Here is a 27,602-nt window from a genome sequence, read left to right on the forward strand (position 1 = left end):
AGATGAATGCATTTAGCTGAGAGGGCAATGAGCGTCTTACTATATTCATTTGAAGTAGCCCATCAGTGTGTCCTTATTTACTTGGAATCTTAAGAAGAAAACAAAATAATCACGCTATGAATCATTTGGGAAGTTCTTTAACCAGAACATGTAATTCCTTGCTAGACACTTATTTCTTGTATGCTATCGTCTAGGTCTAGTAGGCAAGCCATCCTCCGCAGGCTATTATCCTTTGATTCTCGGCATTAGTTAGCTAAAGGGCTTCAAAGTTGGTACTTGAGGTTACAAACTCACGAACATAAGTACCCAAGCTGTGTGGACAGGCCATGCTTTCAACTCCGTACGGTCAATTCGCTTTGTCCAACATTACACCACAACTTATAATCACCCATTCCTCGTTCTGGGGGTACTTCATTTCCCGTACCTCAGGTGAAACTAATTAAACAACAAAATCAATATGTAATTGAATTATCAACTCCTCCTAAACCTCCCCTCTTTGACCCGAAAAGTTAATCTATCAACGAATAGAAGTAGGTATTTACAGATCTATTTATCAAAACATCACATGCCAAACCCACGAAACCAGCCTGAAAGCAGAGAAGAAACTGTGAAAAAAAAATCCCGTCAGAATTGTGAATGGCTATAAGCTCTTTCGTTTCAGTGCTCACCCGTCTTCAGCTGCTCAATACCACTAGTAATCCCAGGTACGCCATCACTGACTTCCTGAGGGGCGGCATCTTTTCTCTTGACGCAGAGCGCCCTAAGTCCACCTCTGGGCTTGCAAGCAAATTCTCGCACGATGACGTTCGAGCTATCTTCAGCTCCAAGTCCTTGCCCGACGTTTATAAAAGCCGCCTGGCCTCCTAACCGAGCGCTCACGACCGAGGTCAGCAGTCCAGTGAATAGGAATGGATACTGCAGCATCTCGACTTCGAAGGCTTTTATGGTTTCTCGTGCCAGGGTACCGTAGTCGTACCGCTTTGCATTCTTCGTTCCGTTGATGCTGTTTTCCAAATTATCGAGGATTAGGGTCAGTCGGAAGAGGTTCGAGGCCGAGACGGCGTTGGTGGATGGCTGTGAAGTGTCCATGCCATCCTTCAACCTCAGAATGACATGCGGTGCTTCCTTTGCTGTTGAGTAGAACCCGCCAGAACCAGATTGAGCCTTCTTCGCCTCAGAGTCAAGACTTTGACTAGACGGTGCCACATCATCGTAGAAAAGCTCGATTTGTTTGTCTACCGATAGAAATGTTAGAATTGCGGTTCACTTAGGTTTGCTGCAATATTGTCTTACCTTGAAGCTGTTGTACCCAATTCAGGTGAGCACTCTCATGTCCAGTGGCTTCGTAAAGGTCCAGCAATGCCTCAATGAGGAATGCATAGTCTTCAGCCAGCGCATCCGTTAAGCTTTTCTTATTCCTGAACCAGTGCCTGCTGAGTTTTCCTGTCTCTTGATCATACAATTTGGCCTTGATGTCTTTGGCGGCTTGCTCAGCACTCATAATCCATATGTTTCCGCGATTCTTGTCAAGTCCAGTTGACCGGAGCACAGCACCAGCCCGTGCCAGAGCCGATATGGCCATCGCATTGTATGCAACAACCTTCTTCTCGTCCACTTCCGGACGCACACGTTCGATGTCTCTCCGGGCCCTCAGCTTTTTCTTCGCCTCAGCTAAAATTTGGCGGACTTCATCAACTGCGATACCGAACGATGTGCTGAGCTCTGTGGGCGTCTTGACCACACGTAGGACGTTTTGGTTGATGAACTCATCGTTAGGATCTTGCTCCTCTGGGATGTTTCCATGTTCCTTAACATTCCAATATGCAGCTGCCACCCGCGCATATAAGTCACCGTCGTGCTTCCCATTAGTCAAATCTCCGTCTTCTGTGCTGCTGACAGTGGCATCGAATTCTCGCCTAGTCCAAAGGTAAAACGCTCCTTCTCGCATATGCTTATCGCTTTTCCTTTGATAGGAGTCGGATGCCTCACTCGTGGCCAGCAGAGAGCCTTGACGTATTGAACTCGACCCGAGCTCAGACTCGGGATTGCCCAGGTAGTCGCCCAGCTCAAGTACGACGTCGGCAAACTCGTCTTCCAGTGTCAGAGCTCTTCCCTCCTTGACCGCCTGTCCTAACCATGCGTCCAAATACACCCCAAGGAGCAGTGCATTGTCTGCGATCATCTTCTCAAAGTGCGGAACAGACCAGTCCGCTGTGACACTATACCGGTGGAAGCCAGCCCCAATATGATCTCTCAAGCCTCCATCCCGTAATGCGCGTAACGTAGCGATTGCCATGTGAGTCGCCTTCGCAACTTCTTCCGGGCCACCAACAATATCACCCACCTCAGGGGGTAGGTGAGCCAGACGCAGAAGGAACGAGAGTTTTGGTGGAGTAGGGAACTTGGGCGATATATTGAAGCCACCATTGGTGCGGTCAAAGGTTCTGGATATGTTGGCATAGGCCTCTTCCAGCTGGTCCAGGTCAACATCGAGATCTGTTGCCGGAGTAGACGCAGAAACCAGTTTTGTGCATGGTTCTGTCGACGTAGTAGGCTCCGGGACTTCCGTGGATACATTAACGGCAGTGCCAGCGGCGACTGCTGAGGGAACCTTCTCCGTGTTCCCCACCCCCATGGTTCCCTCAGCAGCAAACTCATGCAGCTGCAGCACTATGTCCTGCGCCTCCTTCCGGCATTTGGCCTCCTGTTCCGTCCATACCTTCTGCAGCTTCTTGAGAATACCCAGAAAGTCAAGAGGCTCTTCTCCGTCCTCAGCCGCAGCCGAGGTACTGCGTCCAGGTCCAGGCCAGTACGTACCCCCGAAAACAGGCTCAAGCTCAGGAGTCAGAAAAACGTTCAACGGCCAGCCGCCCGCGTTGTTGACGGCTTGAATATAGTTCATATATATGCTGTCTATGTCAGGTCTTTCTTCGCGATCCACAATTATCGGTATGAAGGACGAATTGAGTAGATCTGCAACATTCTTATTGCGAAAAGACTCTTGCGTTGTGAGGCGGCAGTCTGGCAAAGAAGTATGGCTATCAGTGAATGTCCTGATCCATGCTGCAAGTCAGTGTTACTGGAACCTACAGTGACAGGCTTTGAAGCCAATGTTCATAAAGATGAGCTTGTTTTGCGATTTGGCTAGTGCGACAGAATCTTTGTCAAGCAGCTGCCATGCCACGGGCGTATCTTGGTGAGCCTGGATGTATGGGCTTTCACTATCACCAGCTCGGTTTCGCAAAGCAGGTGACTCGACATCTGGAGTGATCGCATCGATAGCCTGGGGCTGGCTAGCTGCCGGAGTCGCGACGCCATCGCCTCCGTTAGCGGCGGCCGCTGCGGCCGCGTTGGCCTGCTGTTGTAACTGCGCGGACATCATCTTGACGTGCGGGGTTTGGTGTGAGTTTCGACGGGCGAGGCCTGCTAGCTGCTGTGGTTTAGGATTGTGCACGATTGATCAGGTTCAGCGTCAAAACCAAAAGCCTTCCCAGGCCAATCCCTCAACGGAAACGCGCCGTTGATCTTATTTGGATATTAAAGCCTGAGCTAGAGGATAGAAGCCTGCCTCTCACTCATTTAGAGTAGATAAGTTCGAACACCCACCTGCAGGTAAATAAACCTAATAATTCAGGGTAAAGAATTATTCGGGACTGCCGGCGTCTGCACCCCACCAATCAACCCCTCGCTGGCTGACGTCAAGAGCAGGTCCACAGCGTTAAATGTTGGAAGCCTTGATGCAGGGATGTCCCTGGGGAAATGGGGAAAAGAAAAAGTCTAGCCCGATCGGCAGGATCATGTTTTTTGTTTGCCCTGCATCTGGCTCCACTAACCATGAGATGAAAGCCACCGTTCCATTTAGAGAAAACTTATATTGAAGCTATCTGTATAAGGTAGTTCGGCTGTACGGTAGTATTTTGGATGGAATTCTTAATCAAAGTGCTTATCAGTTTGATTAATTCAGCCTTTCTCGAACATCTGACACAAGGGTCCTTCAGCAGATATACCAACTCATCAACCGCCACCATCAAGCCCATTCATCCCGCTCACTTGAGGAATCTTCGTGCAGATGTGTGTGTTTGGCTCAACGTCTTTGACTTCGACAGGGGACGCATTTGGGTGTTCTGGTCACGAAAGTATGGAATCTTTCTGTAAAGGAAAGTACGATGGATACATTGAGTGTACCGTGAGCGTTGGCGTATCACTCCTTCCGGATCGGTAAAAAAAAAAAGAATTTTGATGGAAAACTGAGCAGCAATCTTGAGACAAGCATATGAGTGCTTTGCTTTGTATGGATCCGTTCGGCCTTGGTATTGTTTCGATGTCTTTTCGACACCCAAATCCACCTCGCTTATCAAACAGCAGCAATACATCTTTCCGATCCAGGCAGTCTCCTTTTCTGCTTGAAGAACTGTAGCCTCTTTAAAAAAAAAAAAAAAAAAAAAAAAAAAAAAAAAAAAAAAAAAAAAAAAAAAAAAAAAAAAACCAACTTCTCTGACTTTTACGGGTCGCGCCGGTTTCCAAAATACCTTTCTTTACTCAAAGTTGACACCAGGAATTTCACCATGCCCGAGGCATTCGAGCGCCTCCATGGCGACCTGATTCTCGAGTTAACCAAGTACTTGACAGCTGGCGATATGCTCGCATGTCGTCTAGTATCCAAGGCGACGAGGCATTGTTTCGGCCTGTCTTTTGACCGTCTATTCACCAACTGCACGCTCGATTTGACACCATCGGGCCTGAGAAGAATGCGCGGGATCTTGGACATCCCGGGAGTGGCCCACTCCATCCGCAGTCTGAGAGTCAACGCCATCCACTACCATGACTGGCCTTCGCCAGTTCCTCGCCGGTACCCCCGCAAAAAGATACCTGCCCGTACGATCTACGAAAATTACACCACTTGGCAGAGAGAGGCATGTACACCGGCGCAGGGATCTTGGCTCTCAGACAGGTTGACAGAACAAGTTGCCAGCGCGGCAGGCTCGGGTGTTGCGATGCGGGATACACTTGCTGATATCTTACAGACCCTTCTAATGGGCTTGCAGACGCTCTCGCTAGAAGCTGTGGTTGTCCTTCATAAGATGAGCCGTGTTTCACCCCTGAAATGCAGTATGTTGAATTTAGGTTCTTTTTGGTCTCGGGCGATCCAAGCATATCAAATTATGATGTCTGCCCTGGCGCGCTCACAAATCTGCCACCTCGAGGAGCTTATCATCTTCGAAGACACGCAAATGTGCAGTATTCCGAGCAACGAGTTGGGTTTGCCACTTGACTGGGACCAAACGGCCAAGCTGAGAATCATTTGCAGCAGATTGAAGCGTTTCTCGGTCAGCATCACCACGCCCTTTCTTCCACGAAGGCCAAAGCTTATACTTCCTCGAACTCGCAGCTTCTACGAACCTGTGGATGTCTTGCCTCATCCTGTTGATGTTTGTTATGATGACAACATTTCCGAACGGTTGAAGACACTGTGCTGGAAAGATCACCCTGGTTGCAACAGATTTATTCAGTTTTTCCAATTGATAAGGAACGTGGAATCTCTACGTATACACTTCTATAGGCCCGGCAGTTTTCGCCGGGAGCCAAGAGACTTTAACGAGGTTGCTCAAGTGGTAGAGGGACTAGGACACGTGCTATCGGCATCGTTTAAAGGCCATAAGGTGTTAAAGAATCCCACGCTGCCACCTTTAAGACTGCTCGTATTAGCGGGTATTCAAGCTGTCAAGAATGACCTGGAAGCTTTTCTGCTTGAGCTGCCGCAGTTACGCAGCCTTGAGCTTAAGCATGTTCGACTCTCGACCTCCTTATCGACTCAGCGGATTGTGAAGTCTGGAGACTATAACTGTCGGGAATGGACGGAGTTGATTCAAGGCACTTTGGTTGACAGGATGCCACGTCTGGAGAGACTATGCTTGTCAGACTTGGAGCTGGAATCGAGCTACGTTGACTTTGTTCACGGAAACGGGAGGCTGTGTTGCCTACGAATCCTTTGGGATGAGATATCCAAGACCGGCCATGACAACAACAAACAAACGACGATGCCGGGTTTTAATGCGCCACAGTGCCTCTACCGCGATTGCATTCGCCTGTCAAGCACGCAGGTTCTCAGCAGCCACCCGCCACTCTCGTATCAGGTTTCCTTCGCTGTGGACATTGGAATGTCGCACCTGAGAAACCCGGTGGGCTCTCAGAGGCTGCGTCTGCGCGCTTTCATTCCCTTCGTTAATTACAGTACTCGTGAGGCGGTTAAATATTTTGAGTATTTAGCCCCCTTAAGAAGTGAGTATGGACCGCCACCCATCTCGCAGGCCTCGTATTTCATTCGAGATAAAGAACTTGGCACTTACTCTCGGTTTGAGCCACGCCGTGACCCGGATGCGTTCCTCGGCACTGACGCACTGCTAGAGCTATGGGATGATGAAGACTTGTGCTACTACGGGCAAGATTCTCTGTGATATCCTCAGGTTATACATGTGAAGTTTGTTACGGAAGGAAAATTGCCACATTGGATAGAAGGGGCAGATTTTGTCGCAGGATGTGAATGAAGCCTTTACATACGGCCTTGTTCAAAGTCACCCAAGAGGTTGTGGATTGGATAATTCCAACTTGTTTATTTTCCTCAGGGCTTTCCAATATCGTTTTAAGGCTAACTGCCAGTAGGTTGTGGAGAAAAGAAAACAACGCTCACAAAACCGTACCACACACGTAGGTCGGTATCTTGTTTCACGTATCAAATAGCGCTGGATTTTTATTTTTGAAGCCTTGGAATAATATTCGTCCCTCACCGAAGCCTCCCATTCTTTGCGGGTGTATTGTATAGTAATGTGCCCAGCCCCTGATCTTCGACACGACATGCTGACCAAGACGTATCACTTCAATATATTCCTGATATGCCACAATTGTTCCGCCTTCGTCTATTCCGAAATATGATCCGTCTACAACCTCGAATCATTACGTGTAGAGTTTTGTCTAGAACCCGTTCAGCAATACTGTTTGTTCTTTTCTGGATGGTAGCGGAAACCAGCATGAACCTGATGAACAGTCGACGCACTTCAAGACCGAAAGAGGAGATGGAGGAAAGCTGAATGTGCTTATACATTCGGACCTGGAGAGCCTCCGTATTTGTTCAAGGTAGATATTGTCTGTTGCTGGTCAACATATCGCAACTCGCGCTGATTCTTTCTCTTTTCCACATGGGGTATCTAATCTACAAACAAGGTGCATGAAACCCAACACCCCTCCCCCCTTTCCATACCTTCTCCCATCCCACCCGCGATCTTCTTATGCTAGTCTTTAGTCTTGGTAACCAACTCGGAGGCTTCAACACACAACGATGGTCAACGCAGCACAGTAGAAACACCAGGCTATCGGCTGTCCCCGTCGATGGTTTTGAACGTGCCAGTGGACTCCATGAAAGCACCCAGATAGCGTAGCTGAACCGCAAGATTATCCCCGAATCATCCCCTCGACATAACACACATATTCTCCTCGAAATCAGGTGCCCCCAGATTTGGCCATACCTCTCTGGATCAGCCCGGCGAAGAAAGCTTGCATCCGGTCGGGATCCGTAGGCCCTTCGTCGACTTCAACATCAACATCAGGTTCGGGCTCGGGTTCATGCGCATGCTGTCGCTCCTGTGATAGGTCAGCAAAAAAAAAGTACTTGGCAACTCCACCATCAGTGGACTCGGATAAAACTTACCGTCAACCTCTGAATGGACTGGAACGCAGCATCCGTATCCATCTGGATTCCACCCATGTTGAACTGCACGGGCCCAATCTGATCGCCGAGCACGCCGCCGATAGGGCCGTGGCCATAGTCGTCGTGGCCGTGTGAGCCCATGTAACCCCGGGACGTCGGCCCGTCTCCTTGCAGTTGCGACCTCTTGGATTTGGACGCGGCCTCCTCGTCCTCCTCCTTCTGCAGCGTCTTGCGGAACTCGTCCAAGACTGGATACTGCTTCCCGAGGAATGCCTGGTGGTCCTCCGTCTCTACCTCCATGCGCCTGCCCGAGCGGTCCTCGAGCGCCGCGTGCTGCTGTGCCGCCGCGCTTGGGTTCTCGATCTTTTGTTCATAGAGCAACACCGCCGAGCCCTCGACCTGATCGTCCTCCAACTGTCGTCCACCGTCGTCCGATTCCGTGTCGGAAAACTCACCGCCCTCATGCAACCCATCGCCATTGGGGGTGCGGGCCGACTCGCGAGGGAAAGGCTGATCCAAGTCTATCGACCAGCCCTCGCTGACCATCTCGACGTCGAAACCGTCGCGCAGCACCCGGATCTTGCCCCATGAATCCCAGTTTGGCGGTACGACAATCTTGTCACGGTCGATGACGTTGTGCTTCAGCGGTTGCCTCTTGAGAAGTGAGGTGATGCCCAAGCTTGAGTGGATTAGGCTCGGTAATTGCGACGGCACGCTTGTGGAGGTGTAAATCAACGATGCACCATCTGCATTGAAGCTTTGTTAGTTTCCTGTTGGACAGGAATAGCAACGTATGGATGTCAAAAAGGTAAGAGTGCATACGTTTTAGAAGAACCGTCCGCATGAATTGCATGACGACGTCAAACTGCTCCTCTTTCCATCCTTGCCTCTTTTCCAACGAATCGATCTTGTCCGCCTGTGAACAATCCAGTCAGCCCCACGCACATGCTACCCCAGATGCGCGGCAGCGGACGAAACTCACATTCTGACAGACCACAGACAGTGGCAAACCCAGCGCATCTTCCCACTCACCCGGTCCCAGCGGCAGAGCGACGCTATCGCTACCGGCACCACCATCCCCCGCCATGGCAGCGGTGGCGACGCCGCTCCCATCCAAGTTGGTGCTTGCGCCACCCCTGCCGCGGTCCCGCCAGCTGATCATGACCTCCTCCATGGCGTCCTTCGCTTCTATGCTCAGGCTGACCAGTACCGTCCTGAGGAGGAGGATCCAATCGCGCAGCTGGCGCATCCATAACCATGGATGTGACCAGTCGAGTAAGATGACGACGAGCGTGTTTGGTATCGTTTGCGGAGTGAGGAGAGGCTTGAGGAGGGAGCTGAAGGAGGCTGAGGGCTTTGTGAGTGAGTAGAGGGTTATCCGGGCTAGTATATCTGTTTGTCGCACGTTCTCGTGTCAGTGAGGTTTCTAGGGCGTGTTTTTGGCTCGGCTAGAGTCATGTCGCACCTTCTTGGTCCGCGTCTAGGACGTCGTAATAGGTATTTCCTAGGGCGAAGTGGTTCGCAACGGGAGGTATATGGTCCGTGTCAAGCGTTCTCCTAAAGTCACTCGATAAAGTCTCCAAAAAGCTCCGTTGTGTCTCGACCGTGCCGCCTGTTTGTCCGTTTATATGAGGTCAGAATGGGGGTTTCTTTTTTGTAAGTCGCGAAGGGCGCGTGATGAAGCTGCCAGCAGCCATACCCAGCACCAGTAGGTTCTTCTCCGGTAGCCGCTTTCCGCTGGCTACCGATTCCAGCATGGAGTTCCACATGTCCTTCTTCTTCTCGCCATCTTTCGAGTCGGCCGAGGCTGTCGTGTACGTCGAGAACCTGTTCGTGTTGGCCGCCATGATGGGCTTTGGATATGTCCGGGGCCCCGTGGGCCGATTTCAACAGCCTCTCAACCCCCCAAACTTTTGTTACCGCGCGCTAGGCCGTATATCGTGATTGTAGTTGTTGTGGCGCCGCCCGAGACTTAATTATCGTGGTGAGCTACAGCTGGGGCGAATATGGCATTCCTGGCGTTTGGCGAGCGGTCTGCTGGGGACGCTGCAGGTGGAACCTGGCGATGAATGGTGGGCGCGCAAATTGCCAGGTCGTGGCTGGACGCTAGCGTTTATTACTTGTTGTCGATGAAGTATTCCTGACTTTGATGTGACCTTGATGTTCGGGAACGCGAGAAAAAATCTGGGGCTCGGGCGCGAATTTAATGGGAGTTTTTGGAGATGTCACGTCAACCAACTTTTTGTTAGCATTCAACGGACCAAAGGGGTCGGAGTGCGGATGCAGCACGGCAGCTGTCCCGGGATGGATGGGATGGATTATGCCCCACGCGTGGTAAATTGGCCAGTGCCGATTGAGGACCCCTGCCGAAACGTCAACCTTTCCAAGCTTCCCTACCTCAAGCTAGGTCCACTGATGCAGTCAATAACTACCTACAAATCTTTATGATTGATTGGTTCAGCATTGTAAAACTCCCCTTTTCATGGGCACATGTTTGTTCACAATGCATTCAGTCCGGACTGTAGACTATCACAAGTATCCAAAGGCTTATGCTTATGCTTATGCTTATGATATGCAATTGCTGGGCTTATTTTCCCATGCGTCTCTTCTGAAATATTTAGTAAGAATTCAAGGGTATCCACGCCAACATGCTCAGGTCCATTGAAGCCGATTTCTGACTATCAGTATCTCACACTCATCCACTATTTTTTTACAGTTGATCAAATGCTTCCTGACTCCTTTTGCATGTGGTATCGTTTTGTAGCAGCTAGCAACCGTGAGCCACCAACCATCTCAGAACTCATCAGAAGCGTAGCTTGGGCCAGCGCACCTGAGGGCAGGACTTTTAGCAACAACAAAATCCCATTTCTCATACCAGCTTGCCCACCTGCTTCCATACATGTCGTGATTTGATTTACCGAGGTCATGACCTGGTAGCAGGTGTGGTTTGTTTCTCCCAATCGTCGTACTCGCTCTTGACTAGCTCCAACTCTTTCTTGAGATGTTGTATTTGCTTCTCATAGTCCTCAAGAATCTGAGCACGGAAATTGTTAGCAACAGCTCATCTATAGTCAATCAATCGAACTCCATTATTAGAACTGACCTTTTTCGCCTTGGCCTCAACTTCTTCTCCAAGTCCAGTCTGTATCTCAGCTGGCGCACCTTTGCTGATCTCACTCTTCAACTGCTCTGCATAGTCCCGCAGCGTGATCAGTCTGCTCCACAGCTCCTCCAGCCTTGCGCCGAGCGCCGGGTCCTGGGCTGTCCGCTCCAGCGCAGCCAACTTGATCCTGAGGTCATCCTCGTCGCCACTAAGCGCGTAACCCCGGTTCCGCAGCACCTGCACCCGCGCCGCGAGCTTCAAGCTCCTCTTGCGCAGCTCCGCGTGTCTCCTGCGGGCGGCCATGGTGCGCACCGACGTCTCGAGGTCATGCCTCGAGAGGATGGCGTCTAGACTGGCGTTGATTTCGTGCAGACGTTGGTTGAACTGGCCCACCGCCAGCCTCTGAGCGTTGAGTCGCTGCGCGAGCGCCTGGAACCCGACTGCCGCCACAGGGATGTAGCCGGGGCCGGGCTTCTCAGCCAACGCCTCCTCCCATGCCTTTGGGTCGTCGCCAGGCGCAGGGCCGTAGAATGGTATAGCTGCTTCGTCGACCTTGTTGTAAAAGTAGGTCTTGAATTCACATGAGGGGTGTGCCGGGTCCCATTTGCATGTTAATGTGTGCATCTGCTCTGGTATCGTCTTGTGGTCTGGAGTCATCATCCTATAGTTAGGTTTGAACGTTTCTCTTGTATCCAAGCCGCTTTTCGCTGGTTAAATAAGACTCACGAAGCGACATCATGCCGGGCTTCCATAGTGAACTTCCAGCCTGTTGTGACTGGTTCATCTGTTGAGACTGGTTGTTCTGCTGGGTTTGTTGTGGTTGAGTAAGTCCAAAACCCGGGCGCTGCGTTGAATTCTGGAATGAATCTGGGAGTCCGGTGCAAAAATAAGAGGTCAGCTTGTAATGATCACCAACAATTGTGACGGCGAGTAGGCGCGGGGGCGGCCAGTTTGGGGGAAGGATGGTGTCGACGCACTGCCTGCATTGCCATAAAGACCACCAAATAAAGAGCCAGAAGCCATCGTGGCAGTAATGAGCCAACGGGCTCAGCTTTCAATGAGCTTCAGTCGCGGCGTACTGAAAACACTGTCCCGAAAACGAGCGAAGCAAAGCTTCACCAGGGTTGGGATTCTGTGAGCTTCCCTAGCCTGTCGCGCCGCACTAGGGGATAAAAAAAAATGCACGTAGTGTACGGCGGCAACTTTTGTCGTAAAAGAAAAGGCAGAAAAATTACGAATAGCTGCACGCTATAACTTTTCAGTGCATTTCAATGTGTCGTCGGCGCGAAATGATTAGATGGGCGATAATGGTTGCTGGCCGAGCGCAAACAAAACAAATCGGATAGAGGCCGCTCGGAGCCAGACGCGCCCCGAAAAATCCACCTGAGCTCAATTCTAGGTCTCGGGTTCCGCCTTACCGCGTCTGGTAGGTCAGTCCCAAGGTGAGAGCTCACCGAGACTCAGAGCTTGTGATTGGACATTCACCTTCGCATTGGCCGCACACTGACCAATCAGACGCCCCACGATTGAGCTTGACTACAGCACCCGACCTCCAACTCAATCCCGAAGTCGCGGAGTGCATCTAGATTTATTAGGAACAACTCCGAGTTTGACCATCCCACCCCAAAACCGCAAAGATGGCCTCCCGGAAACCCATGTATGTTCAATTCGACGAGCAGGCCTTCTTCTCGTCGCCAATTGACCCCGGAGGATGTGGAAAAGTCACTCAAGCCGTACCTCCGAAAACTTGAGCACAACGTTGAACAATCCGAAAGCTAACTAATCGTCGGTCATGTCTGCAACAGCACCAACCAAGGCGTCCTGATTGACACGACGCCGCTGCCCGACAGCATCCCCAAGGTCAAGGAGCTGGGCGCGAGTTCCGCTCCTCTCCTGTCGGCGTCCTTTTTCATCGGCGCCCGCTGCCGCGACTACAACGATGACTACATGCAGTGCAAGACCGAGAACCCGGGCAATGGCGAGGCCTCATGTCTGAGGGAGGGACGCCGCGTCACCCGCTGCGCCCGCAGCGTGGTCGAGGATATCAACAAGAGCTGCCTCGAAGAGTTCCGCAAGCACTGGCAGTGCCTTGACAACAACAACCACCAGCTGTGGCAGTGCCGACCGGCCGAGTGGAAGCTCAACAAGTGTGTCTACGAGAACTTGGTATGTGTCTGGCACTGTTATTTTGCTGTAACCTTGCTGAGCTGGTGAAGTGAATGGACTCTAATGCCTTTGGATTGTCACAGGGTCTGGAGAAGACGATTCCCGACCAGCCAACGAACAAGACGCCGGTCCACCTCCGCCGGCACCAGATTTACGCCCATTACGACATCCCCCGGAACCAGTTGCCGTTCATTCCCGAGAAGAAGGATGCACCAAGTTCTTAAAGGTGCAGTGGTGGTGGACCAGGATGGGGTGACTGCTCATGCATGTCGAGGGGCTGTTCTCAATCACTGGTTCAAAGGCTTTGTGTTCTTGTCCTCATCATCGGGTTAGAAGATGGTGTGAGGATAGCTGCCATATCAACGGCGCTGTAGGGCCGCAGACTTTGTACATGTAGAGCTGAAGAATGGTGACGTTTGTTGACACCGAAGTGCATTGCATTGCTAACTATGTATCAAAACATCCGCGGTGAATCAAGCATTCCCCATACTCATCCAATGGTTTGTTACGAAAGTACGAGTAATTCCGAGAGGAATTATACGGTTTGTGACTTATCAATGCTCACGCGATACGTACCAAAGGGATACGGAAGAAGATCCCGATATCGAAATACAGCACTTCCTTGGCTACACGGCAGGAAACTCTTAAGCTATCTACCCTACACCTGACGAGTGGCACTCAATTCGCAGAAATTTTACTCAAGGTGACTGATCTGACCCTGCAATGTCTAGTCGAAATACTACCTAACTACCTATTTTGGCTGAAACATTGCGAGGAAAGATTCGTTCACTTGCCTTATCCAACTCGAGGGCTGCCATCCGAAACCCAGTCCTCATTCAACTCATCCCCGGGTTTTCTTAGCCCGGATAAACGGTCTGAGAAACACTACAGTGACTAGTAGTTTCTTGGCAGGAGGGTTCTTGTGCTGGGGAAAAGAAAACGCAAAAGTAAGGTTGTTGGTATTAGCGTGGCTGTGTGTGTTTCATACACACTCACATCAGCGCGTAAAGTGGACTGTGTGGGTGATGATGGATATATTGGTCGCTGCTATCAAAGTTTAAGGTTATTTTTGTTGAGCAGCGTCACAATTGTAAGTTGACGATATCAATAGAATATTTGTTGATCAGACTGGCATGTCTTCCTGAGCTGACATATTATATATGAAACACAAAGAGACCTTTCAACCTCACGGGAACGCACGCCTTACAACTCGCTCTGCTGTACATGGTCACTTATTTCTGGGTTCTATGGCTAAAACCAGGTATGTCTATATGGTCTTCAACAAACACAGAGTGTCTCGTTGCCAAAATTTCCAAAGACCAAAGCCCAGCAGGTTAAACTCATGATCCTCTTTGATTCCAGAGCTTCTGGGAATTGACGACAAGTGCATTCCTTTATACAATTTTAATAATTCCTCGAGTTGGCTTACTGAACACGAACACAGTGACTGCTCTTGCTAGCAAGCCGCCAGACGTGTTACCATTTCGGCTATTTGTTGCAACTGTAAGTTGTCACAAACCACACATTCTGCTGGACCTTGGCCGTGAGCAATGGTATATACTCCGTAAGCTGTCGACACTTGATTGACCGCCAAAACAGTTCATTGCGCACCGCCTGCTTCTTATTGTATACAGAGCGCACTTTGATGCTTTGTCTCGCTTCCCAGGGCCAAAGTCGTTTACCATCTCAAATTTACCGCGTATTTGCTACAATAACAGCGCGTGAACCTTGGCAAAAGACATCGTGACGATTCACGAAAAATACGGCCCCATTGTCCGCATAGGCCCCGACTGACTTCCTGTACACGGTTCCATCGCCTGGTCCGGTATTTTCAATGCGCCGCGCCAACCAGCCTGAGTTCGACAAGATGCACACCGCTGTAAATGCCGCAGCATGGCCTCGGCATTTTCCGAATCAGCCCTGAGGGAGCAGGAGCCTATCATCACGTTCTGGATTGATCATATGATAGACCGGCTCAAGGCTCTAGTAAAAGACGGCAAGTAGATGGGCGTTTGCCACTGGTGCACCTGCCTCCATTTCCATTCACTCGGCCGAAGTACCCTCGACCTATGGGTGGCAATGATCTTTGCGCCCATCCGCGCCGTGTCAAGGCTGCAGATCTTTACCTAGTACACTTTCCTCAAGCTGATATTACTTTTGATAATGAGCAAGGCTGGCATGGACAGCTTGATGGCGCCCGGACAATTCGCCATCGAGAAGACAGAACAGCACATTGCCCAGGACGCTGACGCGTGCAAGGATTTCATGAGGCAGGTCTTGCGCCTCGACGCATGACATTCAACCTCTCCCGCTCGCCTCGAGGCGCACTCGGAGCTGGCGCACCCCTTTAGGTGAGAGGACGACATCAACATGCCCTCCCACCCCCCCAACTCAACGCCTGCATTTGGGAGATTCTGCGCAATTTACCCTCCTGTGGCCGAGACGCCGTCGCGGATCTCGGCCGGCGACGACGTCGGCAGCAGGTTCGTGCCCCGCCGAGACGGAGCTCAGTATCTTCCCAGTGGGCGACGCACCACACGGTGCGCGCAACTCTGTCGAACCCTGAAAACGTTTACGTCACAGCGTTGGCTTCCGGACTTGCACCCGCTGTACGAAGAAAAAGAAATGTACGCTGGCAACGTTAGGAGCGCCTGCAGGTCGTTCTCGGCGGGGCCCAGGGATTGTATCGGCAAGACGCTCGAGTACGTCAAGATGCGGCTCATTGCGGCTAGGAAGATTTGCAACTCTGACGTGCAGTTGCTGCCTGGGTAGGATGATTGGGTTAGCAAACAGAGGATATTTTTTGGCCTGCGAAAAGGGGCCGTCGATGGGGAATGTTGAGACCGGTTTCGAGATGATAGGGGGTGGGTGTAGGGGGTGATAGGAGGTGAGGTTTTTTTTAGTGACCGGTTTGCTTGAGGCTTGGTCGGTTTTACGAAAAGTAGTAAGCAAAAAAAAAAAAAAAGTTAGATTATATATGGCAGATCATGGAGGCTGTCGTGAGTTATTCTCTCACTGGTGGGCAAGCCTGTCTCTGTGGTGCTAGAATACGACATCAGGCTGAATGATATTCGTAGTATATCTCAAGCGTTATTATGTCCTCCCCAGTGCTCACTGACTTGCCCTAAACCAAGCCCGCCATATCCAGACTTGTGAAAAAGTCATTATGAAAGGAGTGTTAGGTATGTGACACAACAGCATCCCGATTCCACCAAAAGACGCCGCAGTAAGCCTGATACTCCAGCAGCACCGCACATTATGGCTACCACTCTCGCCAACATGGTTGTATGGTTTGAGAGTCAAGGTTGAATGTTACTTTGATGTTCTGACTTGAGGCTCGATAACATGAGATTTATGTACAAGTCGGACTGGCTTAATTCGGCCTTTGATTTGCTCACCAGAAGTGGTATAACTGCTATCCCCGACTCGGCGTGCAGGATAATGTGCAACGACGAACTCATTCGAGCGGACGTTAATAACATTCACACTATTGGTATCTACACGATTGAGCCCAGGGCCCATAAGTCCACACAACCTTGTAGCAAAGCAGAGAAGCCCGAGCTGCAATTATTTGTCAAAATGAATCTTCTGGACATTGATATGGGGACATCAAAGCCGACTCTTGAATGACCATGGTGAGCATCTGGGATGTCATGTGCTAGTTCACGTGACACCGGGTGTCACTGCTCTCGACTCACATAGTGGTGGGGCAGCCTTAGTATCGCGGAGCTTCTCTTTCCATCGTCTCCAAAAAGCTTGAAAAACTTATACCAGATTACCGCTCGAAAGTGAGCCAATCGCAAATTCCCACACTCCAAAATGCTGCTCTGTAAGACACCCGCCAAAACTTGTTTGTTTGATGACCCAAAAGCCATCTATCTCACTAACCCTCCCCACAAAAAAAAAGTCTGCCCCAGCTGCGCCAACGTCCTAACCGTCTCGGCCATGGAGACGGGCAAGAACCGACTCGAGTGCCGAACGTGCCCGTATGAGTTCGCCATCAACGAGCCCCTCTTCAGCCGCAAGGAGTTTGCACGCAAGGAGCGTGAGGACGTCTTTGGCGGACCCGGCGCGTGGGACAATGCGCAAAAGGGTCGCGTGCAGTGCCCCGCCGACAACTGCGACGGCGAGGAGGCTGCCTTCTTCCAGGTCCAAATCCGCAGTGCCGATGAGCCGATGACAAGCTTTTACAAGGTGCGTTTTTTTTGAAGTCGTGATGACTGTCGTTGTTATGTTTTAGCCAGTCTGTGCGCGTTTGGTTTCTACCGAGAAACACAAAAACGCCACGATGACATCACATGATTGAAGTATGTGCTAATGTGTTGTGTCTTTTCGGCGCTTCGTAGTGCATGACTTGCGGCCATAGATGGCGTGAGAACTGAGGGATCGTCGTCGGTGGTTGTTTCGGTATTTTGGTATTTTTTTTTCTTTTTGCGACGGAGTGGGGGAAGAGCCGCCTGGCAGTCTTCTTGCTTTCGGATCTGTTAATTACGGCGAAATGGCGTTCGCAGCGGAGGCGTTCGGTTGGCTTTAATATCGTGGCTTTGAATGTGTGCAGATTTTTGGCGCCCTGGGCTGGGCGAGCTTTGGTCGTCGCCAAGTGATCTCAATACCTCGTACCCCTTCTCTCGAAATTCCAAGGCCTTTCCTAGTGATATCATGAATCCCCTTTTTTTTTTCAAGGCTTCTTGTCCTCCATGTGCCACTCGACGGCAGCCCGCATCCCTTGCTCTACCAGCGCGTTTACCAGCTCCGGCATGATGATGTCCTGCCTGAACTTCTCCTGCTGCAGCAACTCAAGGCTGCGCAGGGTAGGTCCGGGATAGGTCAGGTACTTGACGTACGGTGGGCGGGTCCAATACTGTAGGTAGTCGAGGTAGGCGACGAAGGCGGGCTGGGAGAGCACCTTGCTCACGGCCAGGTGATTCAGGTAGATGGGGTTGCCTAGGGCCTGCACGAACTCAAGCTCGATCTCGAAGCGCGTGTGGCCGCCGTACTTGGGCTCATCGGCGGTGGAGGACGTCGCAGGCGGGGGATCCGAGGTGGTGGCTGAGGGCTGCGGCACAGCATCGGACATTTTGTTTGAGTTTTCCCGTGTGAGGCTGTCTGCGGTGTTTGGAGATGATGTAAAATTTGTAGGGGAACAAGCTTTCCTGCAGATAGAGTAATTGGAATTACCGAGAGGTAGTCAACTCTACACGTTGATTGGTGATGGATAGATAGTGAGAATGCGTGACGTGATGGTTACCAGTTCAGGTTAAATTGGTCGGTAATTGGACAGCGAAGATCTTGACTTGGAGCTCGGGGTATGCATAGAGTGGGGCAATCAAGATGAGGTATCCATCAGTATAGCCCCATCCCAACTGTCAAAGTCGTACCTGAAATGAGTGGAATTTTTTAATTTTTTTTTCATCTCATCGCCATGATCGATGAACCAAAAGTGAGATGACATTTACTCTAAGTTCATTGACAAAGGAACCTGAATTTTCGACACAAACTTAGGGGCAGATAAAAAGTGTTTGATTCGATGCTTTCAAAATTATATTAAATACACTGTGCTATGCTGCAGTCGTTGTAGAAAGAAAAGCTTGGTAGATCGATCACTAGCGCATGCTCATCCCTAAATTTGACAAAAAAAGTTTGAATCAAGCGCTATCCAATCTCATCTCATCCCATCATCCCAAAGATACCTACTGATTTTACTCAGTTCGTCTCCCAAGTCCCACACCTCTGTAAACCCTATTTTGTTTACAAAGCAATGACGGTAGCGAAAAGAGCAAGCAGAGCACCGGCGCCGACAGTGACGGCGGCGGCGCCAGAGCCAGTAGCCGAGGTGGCAGAAGGAGAGCCGCTGCTGGTGCCGCTGGGGGACCTGCTGCCACCGGTGCTGGTGGCGGTAGAGTTGGGGGAGCCAGCGGACGTGGTACCGTTCGACACGATGACGCCGGTTGTCGAGGCGGCCTTGGTTGTGGCAGGGGACGAAGAGTTGCCGGCGTGAGTGGTGGTCGGGGTGGTGGTTGTGACGTTCTTGCATAGGTTGTTGCCTTCGGTGGCAGCCTTGGAGAGGTCGTCAGAGTTGGTGCACTTCTCGAGCAAGCAAGGAGTAGCGGCGTTGCTAATTTCGGCCTTCTTCGAGCCGCACTGGCAGGACTCGTCGCTGCCACAGCCGGAAGAAGCAATGGCACTTTGGATACATCCGACGGCGCAGGAGGGGAAATTAGAGAGGTCCTGGGCGACGACGGCCGTGGCGGCGGCGGCGAGGATGATGGAGAACTTCATTTTGATTTGTTGGTTTGTTGGTTTGAAAGGTTGAGTGTCGCAAGCGAGTGTGATGAAGTGAGTAATTGGTTGTATTAAAAGGATATGTAGATGTGTGTTTGTAAATAAACGCAGACAAATAGAGCTTGTTGGTTAGGAGAGAGAGGTAACAAACGAGCGAAATCGAAGGAAGCAGCAACGGCTTTTCTATTTAACTCCCAGTAGAGTAGCAACCATGAACAAATTAACAGACCACTCTTGCGGTGGCCCGACAACAAACAACACTGGCAGACCCCTGATGAGTATGACAACTGGCGTCGTATTCACGCTGCAACTGACTTTCCCATCCTGGGTGGCTGTTTTCCTTGTCCCTCCACACCAATTACTTATTGGCCTGATCCGGGATCGCTAGAGTTGGGTAGCTTAGACACGCCACGGGGGCGGCGGCTGGGAACGGCATTTTCCCCAGCTGATTGGATCGTAGTCCATGGGAAATGGGGCATTGAAAGAGGCGCCGCTTTTGCTCTGGGATGTCATGTTGATTACCGCACCGTGTGGGCACTTGGTACTGGAATAACCGCATATATTAAGTTTTCTAGTCGTTTCTCGAGGATCCACTGTGTGCGGGGAACAGGGGGTGAATACCTTAGCCATGGATGCAAATCGGGGGCACCCAAAAAGTGCTTGGCCTCGACTACCTTACCTCTTACAACGTTCAGCCAATTGATTTGGTTGAATTCATCCTGGAAACAAGTACCTACCTACTTGCTACCTACCCCAAATTGTAAAAGAGTAAACTTTTACAAGGATGATGCATCCCTCCCCTATGGATATTACGACGTAGCAACCTCTTTGTTGGCATGCTGGATTTTACTACGGAGTTCACATAAACCCGGGCAGTTTGAATGAGTGTTCGGTTATTTTCCATTTTCCCCAATCCTGTTTTTCGTCATATTATCTTGGGTATCCCTTTCAAAAAAGTCAAATTGACAAGCGACTCGTTCAAACCCAATCACGAATCGGTTTTATTAAATAGTTTCACCCAACGTCCGTGGGAGAGATAAACAAGTAGCAAATGCTCCGCACAAACGTGTGGGTTTAATTGTGACCTTGACCTCGGACTGCTATGTTTATGCGTCCTGCCCACCTACCGGGTAGATACCTACCCCATAGAGTACTGTATGTAGTGTCTAGACTGGACCCAGCTTGAAATATCGGTCATTTTGCTCAAAGCAAAGACTCAATCTACAGTACAACTTACACCGTCACAGTTACTCTGTCGCAGTCGCTCTGTCGCAGCCCCTTGCATAGTAATAACTTTTTTTTTCTTTCTTCCTGTTAAGGCTTTCACCTCGGAGTCCGCCGCAGCCTCCATTTATTTTAATTTTTGTTTTGTTAATTCTAACAAAAATTTCCCCCATCCAGTCTACCCGCTCAGTTTCGCAAGTGTGACTTGGGAGCGACCATTAAAATCCGCACTGTCCCGGAAGCGCCATTTACTTTTGTCAGCGCCGATTTATGCACACGCAAGACACGGTAACGGGCTATACCCCAGCTTGCCTTGCTTGCCTTGCTTGCCTGGGTCATGATTTTCGCCCTCACCCCAAAAGTAGCACATATGCAAAATGCCGCGTCAATACGTGGTAGTTAGTCCATCCCTCTCTTTTCGTCCAACCCGGGAGGGCGCATTTTCTTTTTTGACTTTTTGACTCGGAGTGGGGTGGCTAGACGATCGCCAGCGCCGAACGAGGCTGTGCATTTTTGGGCCTTGTTTGTTACTCATACATAGTATACTATGACTGCGATACCGGTACTAGAACTGTAGAATTGTGGCGAGTTTAGTAAGTATAGTACCCTTTTTTTTATACTATGTAAATCTATCAATACTGTTCTTCTTTGTGGGACTTGTTACGACGTGGCGTTGTCCAGGTGAGGCTATGAAGTGGGAGGTTGAGGTGGAAGCTTGCGTTTGCTGCATACAGACTGAGCTGCCTTGGCTCCTTAGGTAAAACTGAGTGGCACTTCGTAGGATATTCCCTCCATACAGTCAAGTCATACAGAGTATGCTATTACTTGCTTTTACTTCTGCAAAGAGGAAATCGCCAAAGTTCAACGGCAGTGGCGTAAGTAGGGACTAACCACCGATTCTTGGTACCATGTCCTGCCACTTCCATCCGAGTCTCTTCAGTGTCGTACGTTTTTGGCCATTTGCATGTCTACCAAGACGCCCCGAGGCATGCAGTCTCGTGTATACATTGACATACATCAGCCCTGGATCAACTAAGTGTCAAGCTTTCGCCCAGTCTGGCCACTACTGGTCGTATCTTTGACAGACGATATGCAGCCAGGTGGTTAGCAACCCTCAAAATAGAACAGATACTTTGCTAGCCCTGCTGGGCTGAGAACATGCGGGTGCAAAAGAAAGCAATAGCGATTGTGTAAAAAGAGGCTTGTAGTGTTTTTACTAAAGCGACGCTACCATCTGCGCCTAAATATGACAAAGAATTTGAACCCAATGCTGTTTGTCATGATTGGGGGACTCGAGAACAATGAACGAACAAAAACAAAACCGGTGGCGAATAAGATTAGCACGCAGAAACCCCCCAAAAAAAACTCAGAGCTTCTGCTGGAACGATTTCCACTGCCCGCTAAGGAATTCGATAACATCCTCGGCAAAGTCCTTGGGTTGCTCGTACGCCGCAAAGTGGCCACCCTTGGCGTGAAACCTCCAGAATACGACGTTGTTTTCTTTCTCGAACCAGACCCTCGGCGCTGCGGCAATCTTGAGTCGTGGGGGGCGTAGGACAAAATTGTCAGCATGTTCTGATTTCATAACCACAACGAAGGAGGTGGTCAATTTAAAAAAAAAAAAAAAAAAAAAAAAAAAAAAAAAAAAAAAAAAAAAAAAAAAAAGACTTGATATACCTCTTTTGCAAAAACCGTCACGCCGACCGGGTTTTCAACCCTGTTCGTGGCCAGCAGCTTAGCCACGGGATCGGTCAGGGTAGTCTGCATCTCTTCGCTAAAGTTGGCGCGGTACATCTGCATGGCTGTCGTCGGGCCGGGGAAGTAGTGCATCAGCGTCCAGGTGATGTACTCGTCGGCCGTGTAACCGCCGCCGGGGAGGTTCTCTAGATCCGACCAGATGTTCATCTTGTCGGCCATCCAGGCGAGCCTGTGCAGATGTGCGTTATTTTTATTTTTTCCCCCCTCGTCAGCATGATTGGAGAGGGCGAAAGGCGTTTTGCTTCACCCAGAGGAACAAGGTAACTCTTTTACTTACATGCCTACAGGAGAATCGTGCTGTCAAGAATAGAATAAAAAAAACACGAGAGCTGTCAGCAAACTGGTAAGGATAAAACATGCTTAAACCCAAAAGAAAAAGAAAAAAAAAGACCATTCTCATCTTACCATAGCAAACCCAATGGTGCGCGGTTTGGTAGCGTGCACTTGTGCGTATGCCCGCTGCTCCTTGGCGAACCATTCATAGCGCTTGATCATTGCCAGCTCGGTCTCGGTGAAATTTTTCTCATCTCCAGGCTTCAGTTCAGGACGATTTCTGATGAAGGGCTATTTTTGGGGTTTGTCGAGGGTTTGTTTAACCCCTCGCAACCAGTCAGTTACTCTTCTGCATCCAGAACTTTCGGCAACGAGACCGATAAACAAGCACAAATACAAACAAGAAACAGACCATGTTCAGGTGCAAAGCAACCGCATGCTCGGGATACTGCATCAAGAGAGCCCTCGAGACGATGGCACCCCAGTCCCCTCCCTGCACCACGTAGCGGTCATAGCCCAGCCTCACCATGAGGCGGTGAAAGACGTCTCCGTGGTGGAAGAAGTTGAACCCGGCCTGCCTCGGCAGGCTGCTCCAGCCGTAGCCCATCAGGCTCGGGGACACGACGTCGAAGCCGGCCGCCGTCAGCGCCGTCAGCGCCTTTTGCACCTCGGCAAAGTGGCCCGGCCAGCCGTGGAGGAAGAGCAGCGGGATGGCGGGCTTTTGGTCGGTGGCGGTGGTCTTGACGTGCGCAAAGTGCACCTCGACCGGGTCAAAGGCCTGCCCGGCCTTGTTGGTGGCCGAGAGCGTGATGGTCGTCTTGAACTGCGGCATCTGGTTGAGCTTGGCCTCTTGCTCCCGCCACGAGTACCTGCTGCGCCAGTGCTCGACGGTCCGGCGGATAAAGTCCACCGTGACCCCGTTCTCCTCGCCCCATTCCGCGTCGGCTACGTTGTCAGGGATGCGGGCCAGGGCGAGTTTCTTGTTTAGGTTGTCCAGCTCCTCGTCCGATATGTTGATCTATAGGGAAATATTTTTGGGATTATTTTTAGCTTCTGGGAACTAGTCGAGCCCGCCTACCATGCAGATGATTTACGTATTTGCCTCCAGATGTTCCGCCATGCAGTTCTGCGGCTAGGTTGTTGAACCATTGACACTTCAACTCACCTTGAAGGGCCTGATTTCGTCCGTCATGTTTGATATCGGAACAGTGATTTTCCAAGAGCTTGAAAATTGTCAGGTTACAACAGAAAAGAAAAAAAACCAGGATAATTACAGAAACACAGTAATGAAATTCGGAAATCCACTAAGCTCTAATTGGGGAAATCTGTCATCTAGTCTTCATCAGAGCAAAATGATGCAAGACTGCGAATCAGTCTTATATATCAACCGCATATGCATATGTTTACCCCTCTCACCAAGCAACCGCTGTCAGATGTGCAGGATCCCCCGCAGCATCCGGTCGACTCTTGTCCTACGTCGCAAGCTGCTGGACCAAAAGCTAGCTGCCCTTTGGAGAATCTGCGGTCTCATCGGGGTTTCGGGTATATAGCCGTCTGGGTAGTCGACAGGTTTCTAGCTGTGGACCCCGTATGGGCGAAGTATAATCATCATTTTGCCGTCATTACTATGGTGAATTTGTCAGGCCGCAAGAAAACGCTGGTAGTCTGTGCATGAGAGGGGGAAACAATTAAATAAAATAAAAAAAGGGGGGTACAGCAATTGTCATTTCATGGCCTCTTGAGCCACAAGCATCCCATAATTGCTATGTGCATACCCCAAGTAAACGAATAAGAAAGGCTGAACCGGAAACACGCCCGGACGACAGCGACGGCAATGCCTTGTCAACGGAACCTTCTGCGGGCGCAAAGTGCCCTGCCTCTTCCGCTGTGCTCTGGTTGGAGGCGGGGTTGAAATTCCGCCCTCGGACTTGAGTGATTGTCAGTACCCCCGAAACCCGGGCATCATGGGTAAGAAAATCCTACTACTTGAACAAGCGGTTTTTATGAGGACTAAACCCTCCTCATAAGTCGACCTAGATAGGTATTTATTCATTCCAGGACCACAGAATCTGGTTATCGTAAATAGTCCTACCATCGTCAACAGAATGGCCCATTTGAGAGGATTCCACATCCTTCAAAGAGTAAAAGTCAATGTAAATGAGCTCAACCAAAACAACAGATCATTTCTACTTCGATCATTAGCAAAGGCTTATGTGATTCGCAGGCAACATATCTAGCCACTTCCACTAAAGGGAGGCTTGGTATTCCAAAACAAAGTACAAACTAATAACAAAATCAAGCCCTAAAAGCCTGCACGAATTCATGCAGCCTGTCAATGACAATCGGCACAAACGCATTCAGGTTGTCGTCAATGATGCGCTCAAACAACCTTAGCGCCTCTTCCTCGTTCATATCCAGGTGGAACCGGTCCTTGACCTTGATGACGGCCTTGTCCGGCTCGAGCTTGATATCGGGTATGTTTGCGTCCACCATGAGGCTGAAGAGATTCAAGATCAGGTTGCTCGACTTGCGCAGCGCCGAGAATGCCAGGAAGCAGTACTGCTTAAAGGCCCGGTAACCGTCGGAACCGGCTCCACCCATGGCGTCCACCATCTCGCGGGAAAGCTTCATGGCCGGTGCAAACGGCTTCGGGTCCCGCCCTAGGATGAAGCCGAAATCGGCGTGGAAAAAGTGTCCGTCCGGGGCGAGCAGGAGGTTATCCAAGTGCCGATCGCCGACTCCAAGGATATATGTAATGACACAGTAGCCCGCGCACGACCGAACAAACATGTCGTGTGCCTCCTTGCGCACCCCGAGCGGCGCCGCGTCGTCTGGGTTGTGATGCCTCAGGTACGCGAGTGCTGGAGGAACGTTGGCACGACTGAATCGGTTCGCAATGGTTTGGAAACTCTGGGATGCAACAAACTGCGTGAGGCCAGCACTTGTGCTTGTCGCTAGAATCTTGTAGGGAGACAGCTTAAGGTCCAGGTTCTCCTTTTGCAACAGCTGGTCCATGAGCGTAATGATTTGCACAACAAGCTGGTCTTGGCGTAGATCATCACCCGTCTTGAACAGTATTGGGTATTTTTGTCCAGTATCCGTCTTGAAGGTGACTTTGATAGGGTGAAGTGAAGATTTGAACACGGTGCTCTCATCGGGAACAACACCGACGATTTTCTGAGATGGGTCAAGAGGCAATGGCAACGGTGGGTTTATGGAGATCAACTCATTCTTGGGATCGGCGAGAAGGTGCTTCACCCTATCTGTTCTTCGCGCGATCGACTCGTTTGCCTCCTTGATCTCTGCTGAGATCTTGGACAGGATGGCTATCCATTCTGCCTGCCTGAGCAGGGTCTTGCGAGTATCCGCGCCGCCAGGACGGGCGACCAATTCCGTCATAAAGTCGTAGGCCACCTTGCGGTAGATAGTCCTGTATTCCGGTAGCTGATCCTGGCTCAGGTCATCACACTCCACCATGAGATACCAGTAGAAGTAATTGCCCAGCATAAAATTTTGACTGGCTCTCGCGATCAAAAAGCGGGCGAGAGATGAATCCTGTGCCGCTGCCACTCCACCCGCCTCAGCTGCCTCTCGATGCCCACGATCGATGGTGGGAATATGTTCAAACTTCAAGGCCTGCACCAGCTGTAGAAGGTAAAGCAACAACTCGCCGTCATCAGCTTTACGAAGCCTATCGACCGCATATGCCCTTACTGCAGGGTACTCAAAGGTCGGCCCGAGCAGTTCAAGAGCATCGTCGACATCGATCTCGGTCCATTTGGCCAGCACTTGCACCGCCTGTCGGGATTCGCTCTGGTCCTGCCAGCTCACCGACTTGACAAACTTGGTCAAGGCCCGCTTGTCGCGGCTCAGGTGGTAACGGAACTTCCAGACAAGGTCGCGCTCGTCAGGAGTCAGTGGATGTGTAGGCGAGTATGAAAGTATGTTGTTGAGTTCATCACGGGTCTTGGGGTTCGGCTTCAGGTCCTTATCCATTACGCCATGGCGGTGCTGACCACGCACCAACCTACGGTGCTTACTCTCTGCCGGGTTGTCCTTGGCACCAACCTCAGGATCATATACACGCACAAGCCTTGTGCCAAGACCAGCAGGTTCGCCAGGACTGTTGATACCAGGACCGTAGAGCACCTCTGGAGGAGGCTTGAGCGCGACGCTAGATTGCGATGCCGACATGTGCTGGAGAGAAGAGATGGGAGGTGGTGGGTATCCGTGGTCGGCAAAGACTACGGGGAAGTCAAATCGAGGCAGTTCAATGTTTAGTTTGAACAAAGACGCCCTTTCCTCTTCCTGTGTCGTCCCAGAATCGTCGCCGTTGGCTTTTTGGAGTGCCCTCTGCCGTTGCAGAGTTTTGAGAGACGACCTGGCCGTCTGGATCCCACGTTTCTCAAACCCTCGAAATACCAGCTGGTCAAGCCACTCGACACGTGGGATCTCGCCCATTTCGTGCTTCTTGAACAGCTTCTCCATCCGCTCCAACTCTTCGGCATCCTCGTCGACGACAACAGAATCACTGCGTCTAGAATCGTTCCTTCTTTTGGGTAGAATCGCCGGGGTTTTGGTATCATCGCACCCGTCGGCAAGTTTGTGTCTGTGCACATGACACTTTTGCCTCCCCTTCTGTGCTTGATTATCCCCATCAAACAACGGCAACGTCGTACCACCAAACGGTACCGCGTGGCCCTGGGCGTACTCCTTCTCCCCCTCTCCAGGTTGCGGGGAAAGATCCCAAATAGTAATGGCGAGGTGCGCGTTCAGAGGGACGTTACAGTATTTGATGGGCAGAGTCAGCCATTCGTTCCAGCGGCGCTCGGTTTTGAATGCCTTGTATGCCGTCTGGACTGGTGGAGTCAACGGCTTAGACCCGGCCCAGACCTGAACCGTTACGTAGAGGTCAGAGTGTGGACTTGTGTTGGAGCCGACATGGCGGAGTTCGGGGCGCTGCAACAGCGTCGAGAAGTGGTACGGGATCTCGTCGCCCTCGAGATTGATGATGCGCACGCTGATGGGGAAGTCGAGCGCGTCGGAGCTCCCAAACGAGAACGGCTCCGTTTCTCTCATTGCACCGAATTTGGA

General features: G+C 50.7%; 12 protein-coding genes across 12 annotated transcripts; 5 read left to right on the top strand and 7 right to left on the bottom strand.

Moving 5' to 3' along the window:
- Positions 1-306: 306 nt before the first annotated feature.
- On the bottom strand, positions 307-3,668 carry PgNI_10265 (uncharacterized protein). Its single transcript, XM_031130238.1, has 4 exons — positions 3,607-3,668; positions 3,091-3,430; positions 1,294-3,021; positions 307-1,235 (listed from the first exon to the last, which is right to left on the bottom strand). Exons 2-4 carry the CDS (start codon positions 3,380-3,382, stop codon positions 658-660), a joined length of 2,598 nt encoding a protein of 865 aa, XP_030979640.1. The 5' UTR covers positions 3,383-3,430; positions 3,607-3,668; the 3' UTR covers positions 307-657.
- Positions 3,669-4,565: 897 nt separating this feature from the next.
- Positions 4,566-6,455, top strand: PgNI_10266 (uncharacterized protein; the record flags this gene model as incomplete). The annotated part of the gene is made up of 1 exon (XM_031130239.1): positions 4,566-6,455. The coding sequence occupies one exon, from the start codon at positions 4,566-4,568 to the stop codon at positions 6,453-6,455; it is 1,890 nt and encodes a 629-aa protein (XP_030979637.1).
- Positions 6,456-7,130: 675 nt separating this feature from the next.
- On the bottom strand, positions 7,131-9,947 carry PgNI_10267 (uncharacterized protein). The gene is made up of 6 exons (XM_031130240.1): positions 9,402-9,947; positions 9,168-9,314; positions 8,685-9,094; positions 8,525-8,618; positions 7,703-8,448; positions 7,131-7,635 (listed from the first exon to the last, which is right to left on the bottom strand). The coding sequence occupies exons 1-6, from the start codon at positions 9,547-9,549 to the stop codon at positions 7,495-7,497; spliced, it is 1,686 nt and encodes a 561-aa protein (XP_030979638.1). The 5' UTR covers positions 9,550-9,947; the 3' UTR covers positions 7,131-7,494.
- A 333-nt stretch (positions 9,948-10,280) lies between these two features.
- PgNI_10268 (uncharacterized protein) lies at positions 10,281-12,125 on the bottom strand. Its single transcript, XM_031130241.1, has 4 exons — positions 11,783-12,125; positions 11,532-11,672; positions 10,806-11,452; positions 10,281-10,736 (listed from the first exon to the last, which is right to left on the bottom strand). Exons 1-4 carry the CDS (start codon positions 11,826-11,828, stop codon positions 10,626-10,628), a joined length of 945 nt encoding a protein of 314 aa, XP_030979647.1. The 5' UTR covers positions 11,829-12,125; the 3' UTR covers positions 10,281-10,625.
- A 141-nt stretch (positions 12,126-12,266) lies between these two features.
- PgNI_10269 (uncharacterized protein) lies at positions 12,267-13,443 on the top strand. The gene is made up of 3 exons (XM_031130242.1): positions 12,267-12,462; positions 12,611-12,971; positions 13,055-13,443. Exons 1-3 carry the CDS (start codon positions 12,443-12,445, stop codon positions 13,193-13,195), a joined length of 522 nt encoding a protein of 173 aa, XP_030979648.1. The 5' UTR covers positions 12,267-12,442; the 3' UTR covers positions 13,196-13,443.
- A 1,421-nt stretch (positions 13,444-14,864) lies between these two features.
- PgNI_10270 (uncharacterized protein) lies at positions 14,865-15,266 on the top strand (the record flags this gene model as incomplete). Its single annotated transcript, XM_031130243.1, has 2 exons — positions 14,865-14,957; positions 15,102-15,266. The coding sequence occupies 2 exons, from the start codon at positions 14,865-14,867 to the stop codon at positions 15,264-15,266; spliced, it is 258 nt and encodes an 85-aa protein (XP_030980189.1).
- A 75-nt stretch (positions 15,267-15,341) lies between these two features.
- Positions 15,342-15,743, top strand: PgNI_10271 (uncharacterized protein; the record flags this gene model as incomplete). The annotated part of the gene is made up of 1 exon (XM_031130244.1): positions 15,342-15,743. The coding sequence occupies one exon, from the start codon at positions 15,342-15,344 to the stop codon at positions 15,741-15,743; it is 402 nt and encodes a 133-aa protein (XP_030980188.1).
- A 590-nt stretch (positions 15,744-16,333) lies between these two features.
- On the top strand, positions 16,334-18,151 carry PgNI_10272 (uncharacterized protein). Its single transcript, XM_031130245.1, has 2 exons — positions 16,334-16,800; positions 16,879-18,151. Exons 1-2 carry the CDS (start codon positions 16,791-16,793, stop codon positions 17,178-17,180), a joined length of 312 nt encoding a protein of 103 aa, XP_030980191.1. The 5' UTR covers positions 16,334-16,790; the 3' UTR covers positions 17,181-18,151.
- PgNI_10273 (uncharacterized protein) lies at positions 17,650-18,048 on the bottom strand (the record flags this gene model as incomplete). Its single annotated transcript, XM_031130246.1, has 1 exon — positions 17,650-18,048. One exon carries the CDS (start codon positions 18,046-18,048, stop codon positions 17,650-17,652), a length of 399 nt encoding a protein of 132 aa, XP_030980190.1.
- Positions 18,152-18,719: 568 nt separating the features above from the next.
- PgNI_10274 (uncharacterized protein) lies at positions 18,720-19,250 on the bottom strand (the record flags this gene model as incomplete). The annotated part of the gene is made up of 1 exon (XM_031130247.1): positions 18,720-19,250. One exon carries the CDS (start codon positions 19,248-19,250, stop codon positions 18,720-18,722), a length of 531 nt encoding a protein of 176 aa, XP_030980185.1.
- Positions 19,251-21,578: 2,328 nt separating this feature from the next.
- PgNI_10275 (uncharacterized protein) lies at positions 21,579-23,836 on the bottom strand. The gene is made up of 6 exons (XM_031130248.1): positions 23,674-23,836; positions 22,921-23,526; positions 22,641-22,799; positions 22,513-22,532; positions 22,155-22,404; positions 21,579-22,011 (listed from the first exon to the last, which is right to left on the bottom strand). Exons 1-6 carry the CDS (start codon positions 23,698-23,700, stop codon positions 21,844-21,846), a joined length of 1,230 nt encoding a protein of 409 aa, XP_030980184.1. The 5' UTR covers positions 23,701-23,836; the 3' UTR covers positions 21,579-21,843.
- Positions 23,837-24,803: 967 nt separating this feature from the next.
- On the bottom strand, positions 24,804-27,587 carry PgNI_10276 (uncharacterized protein; the record flags this gene model as incomplete). The annotated part of the gene is made up of 1 exon (XM_031130249.1): positions 24,804-27,587. The coding sequence occupies one exon, from the start codon at positions 27,585-27,587 to the stop codon at positions 24,804-24,806; it is 2,784 nt and encodes a 927-aa protein (XP_030980187.1).
- Positions 27,588-27,602: the final 15 nt, after the last annotated feature.

Source organism: Pyricularia grisea, chromosome VII (genome assembly GCF_004355905.1).
Source record: "Pyricularia grisea strain NI907 chromosome VII, whole genome shotgun sequence".
Lineage (NCBI taxonomy): Eukaryota > Fungi > Ascomycota > Sordariomycetes > Magnaporthales > Pyriculariaceae > Pyricularia > Pyricularia grisea.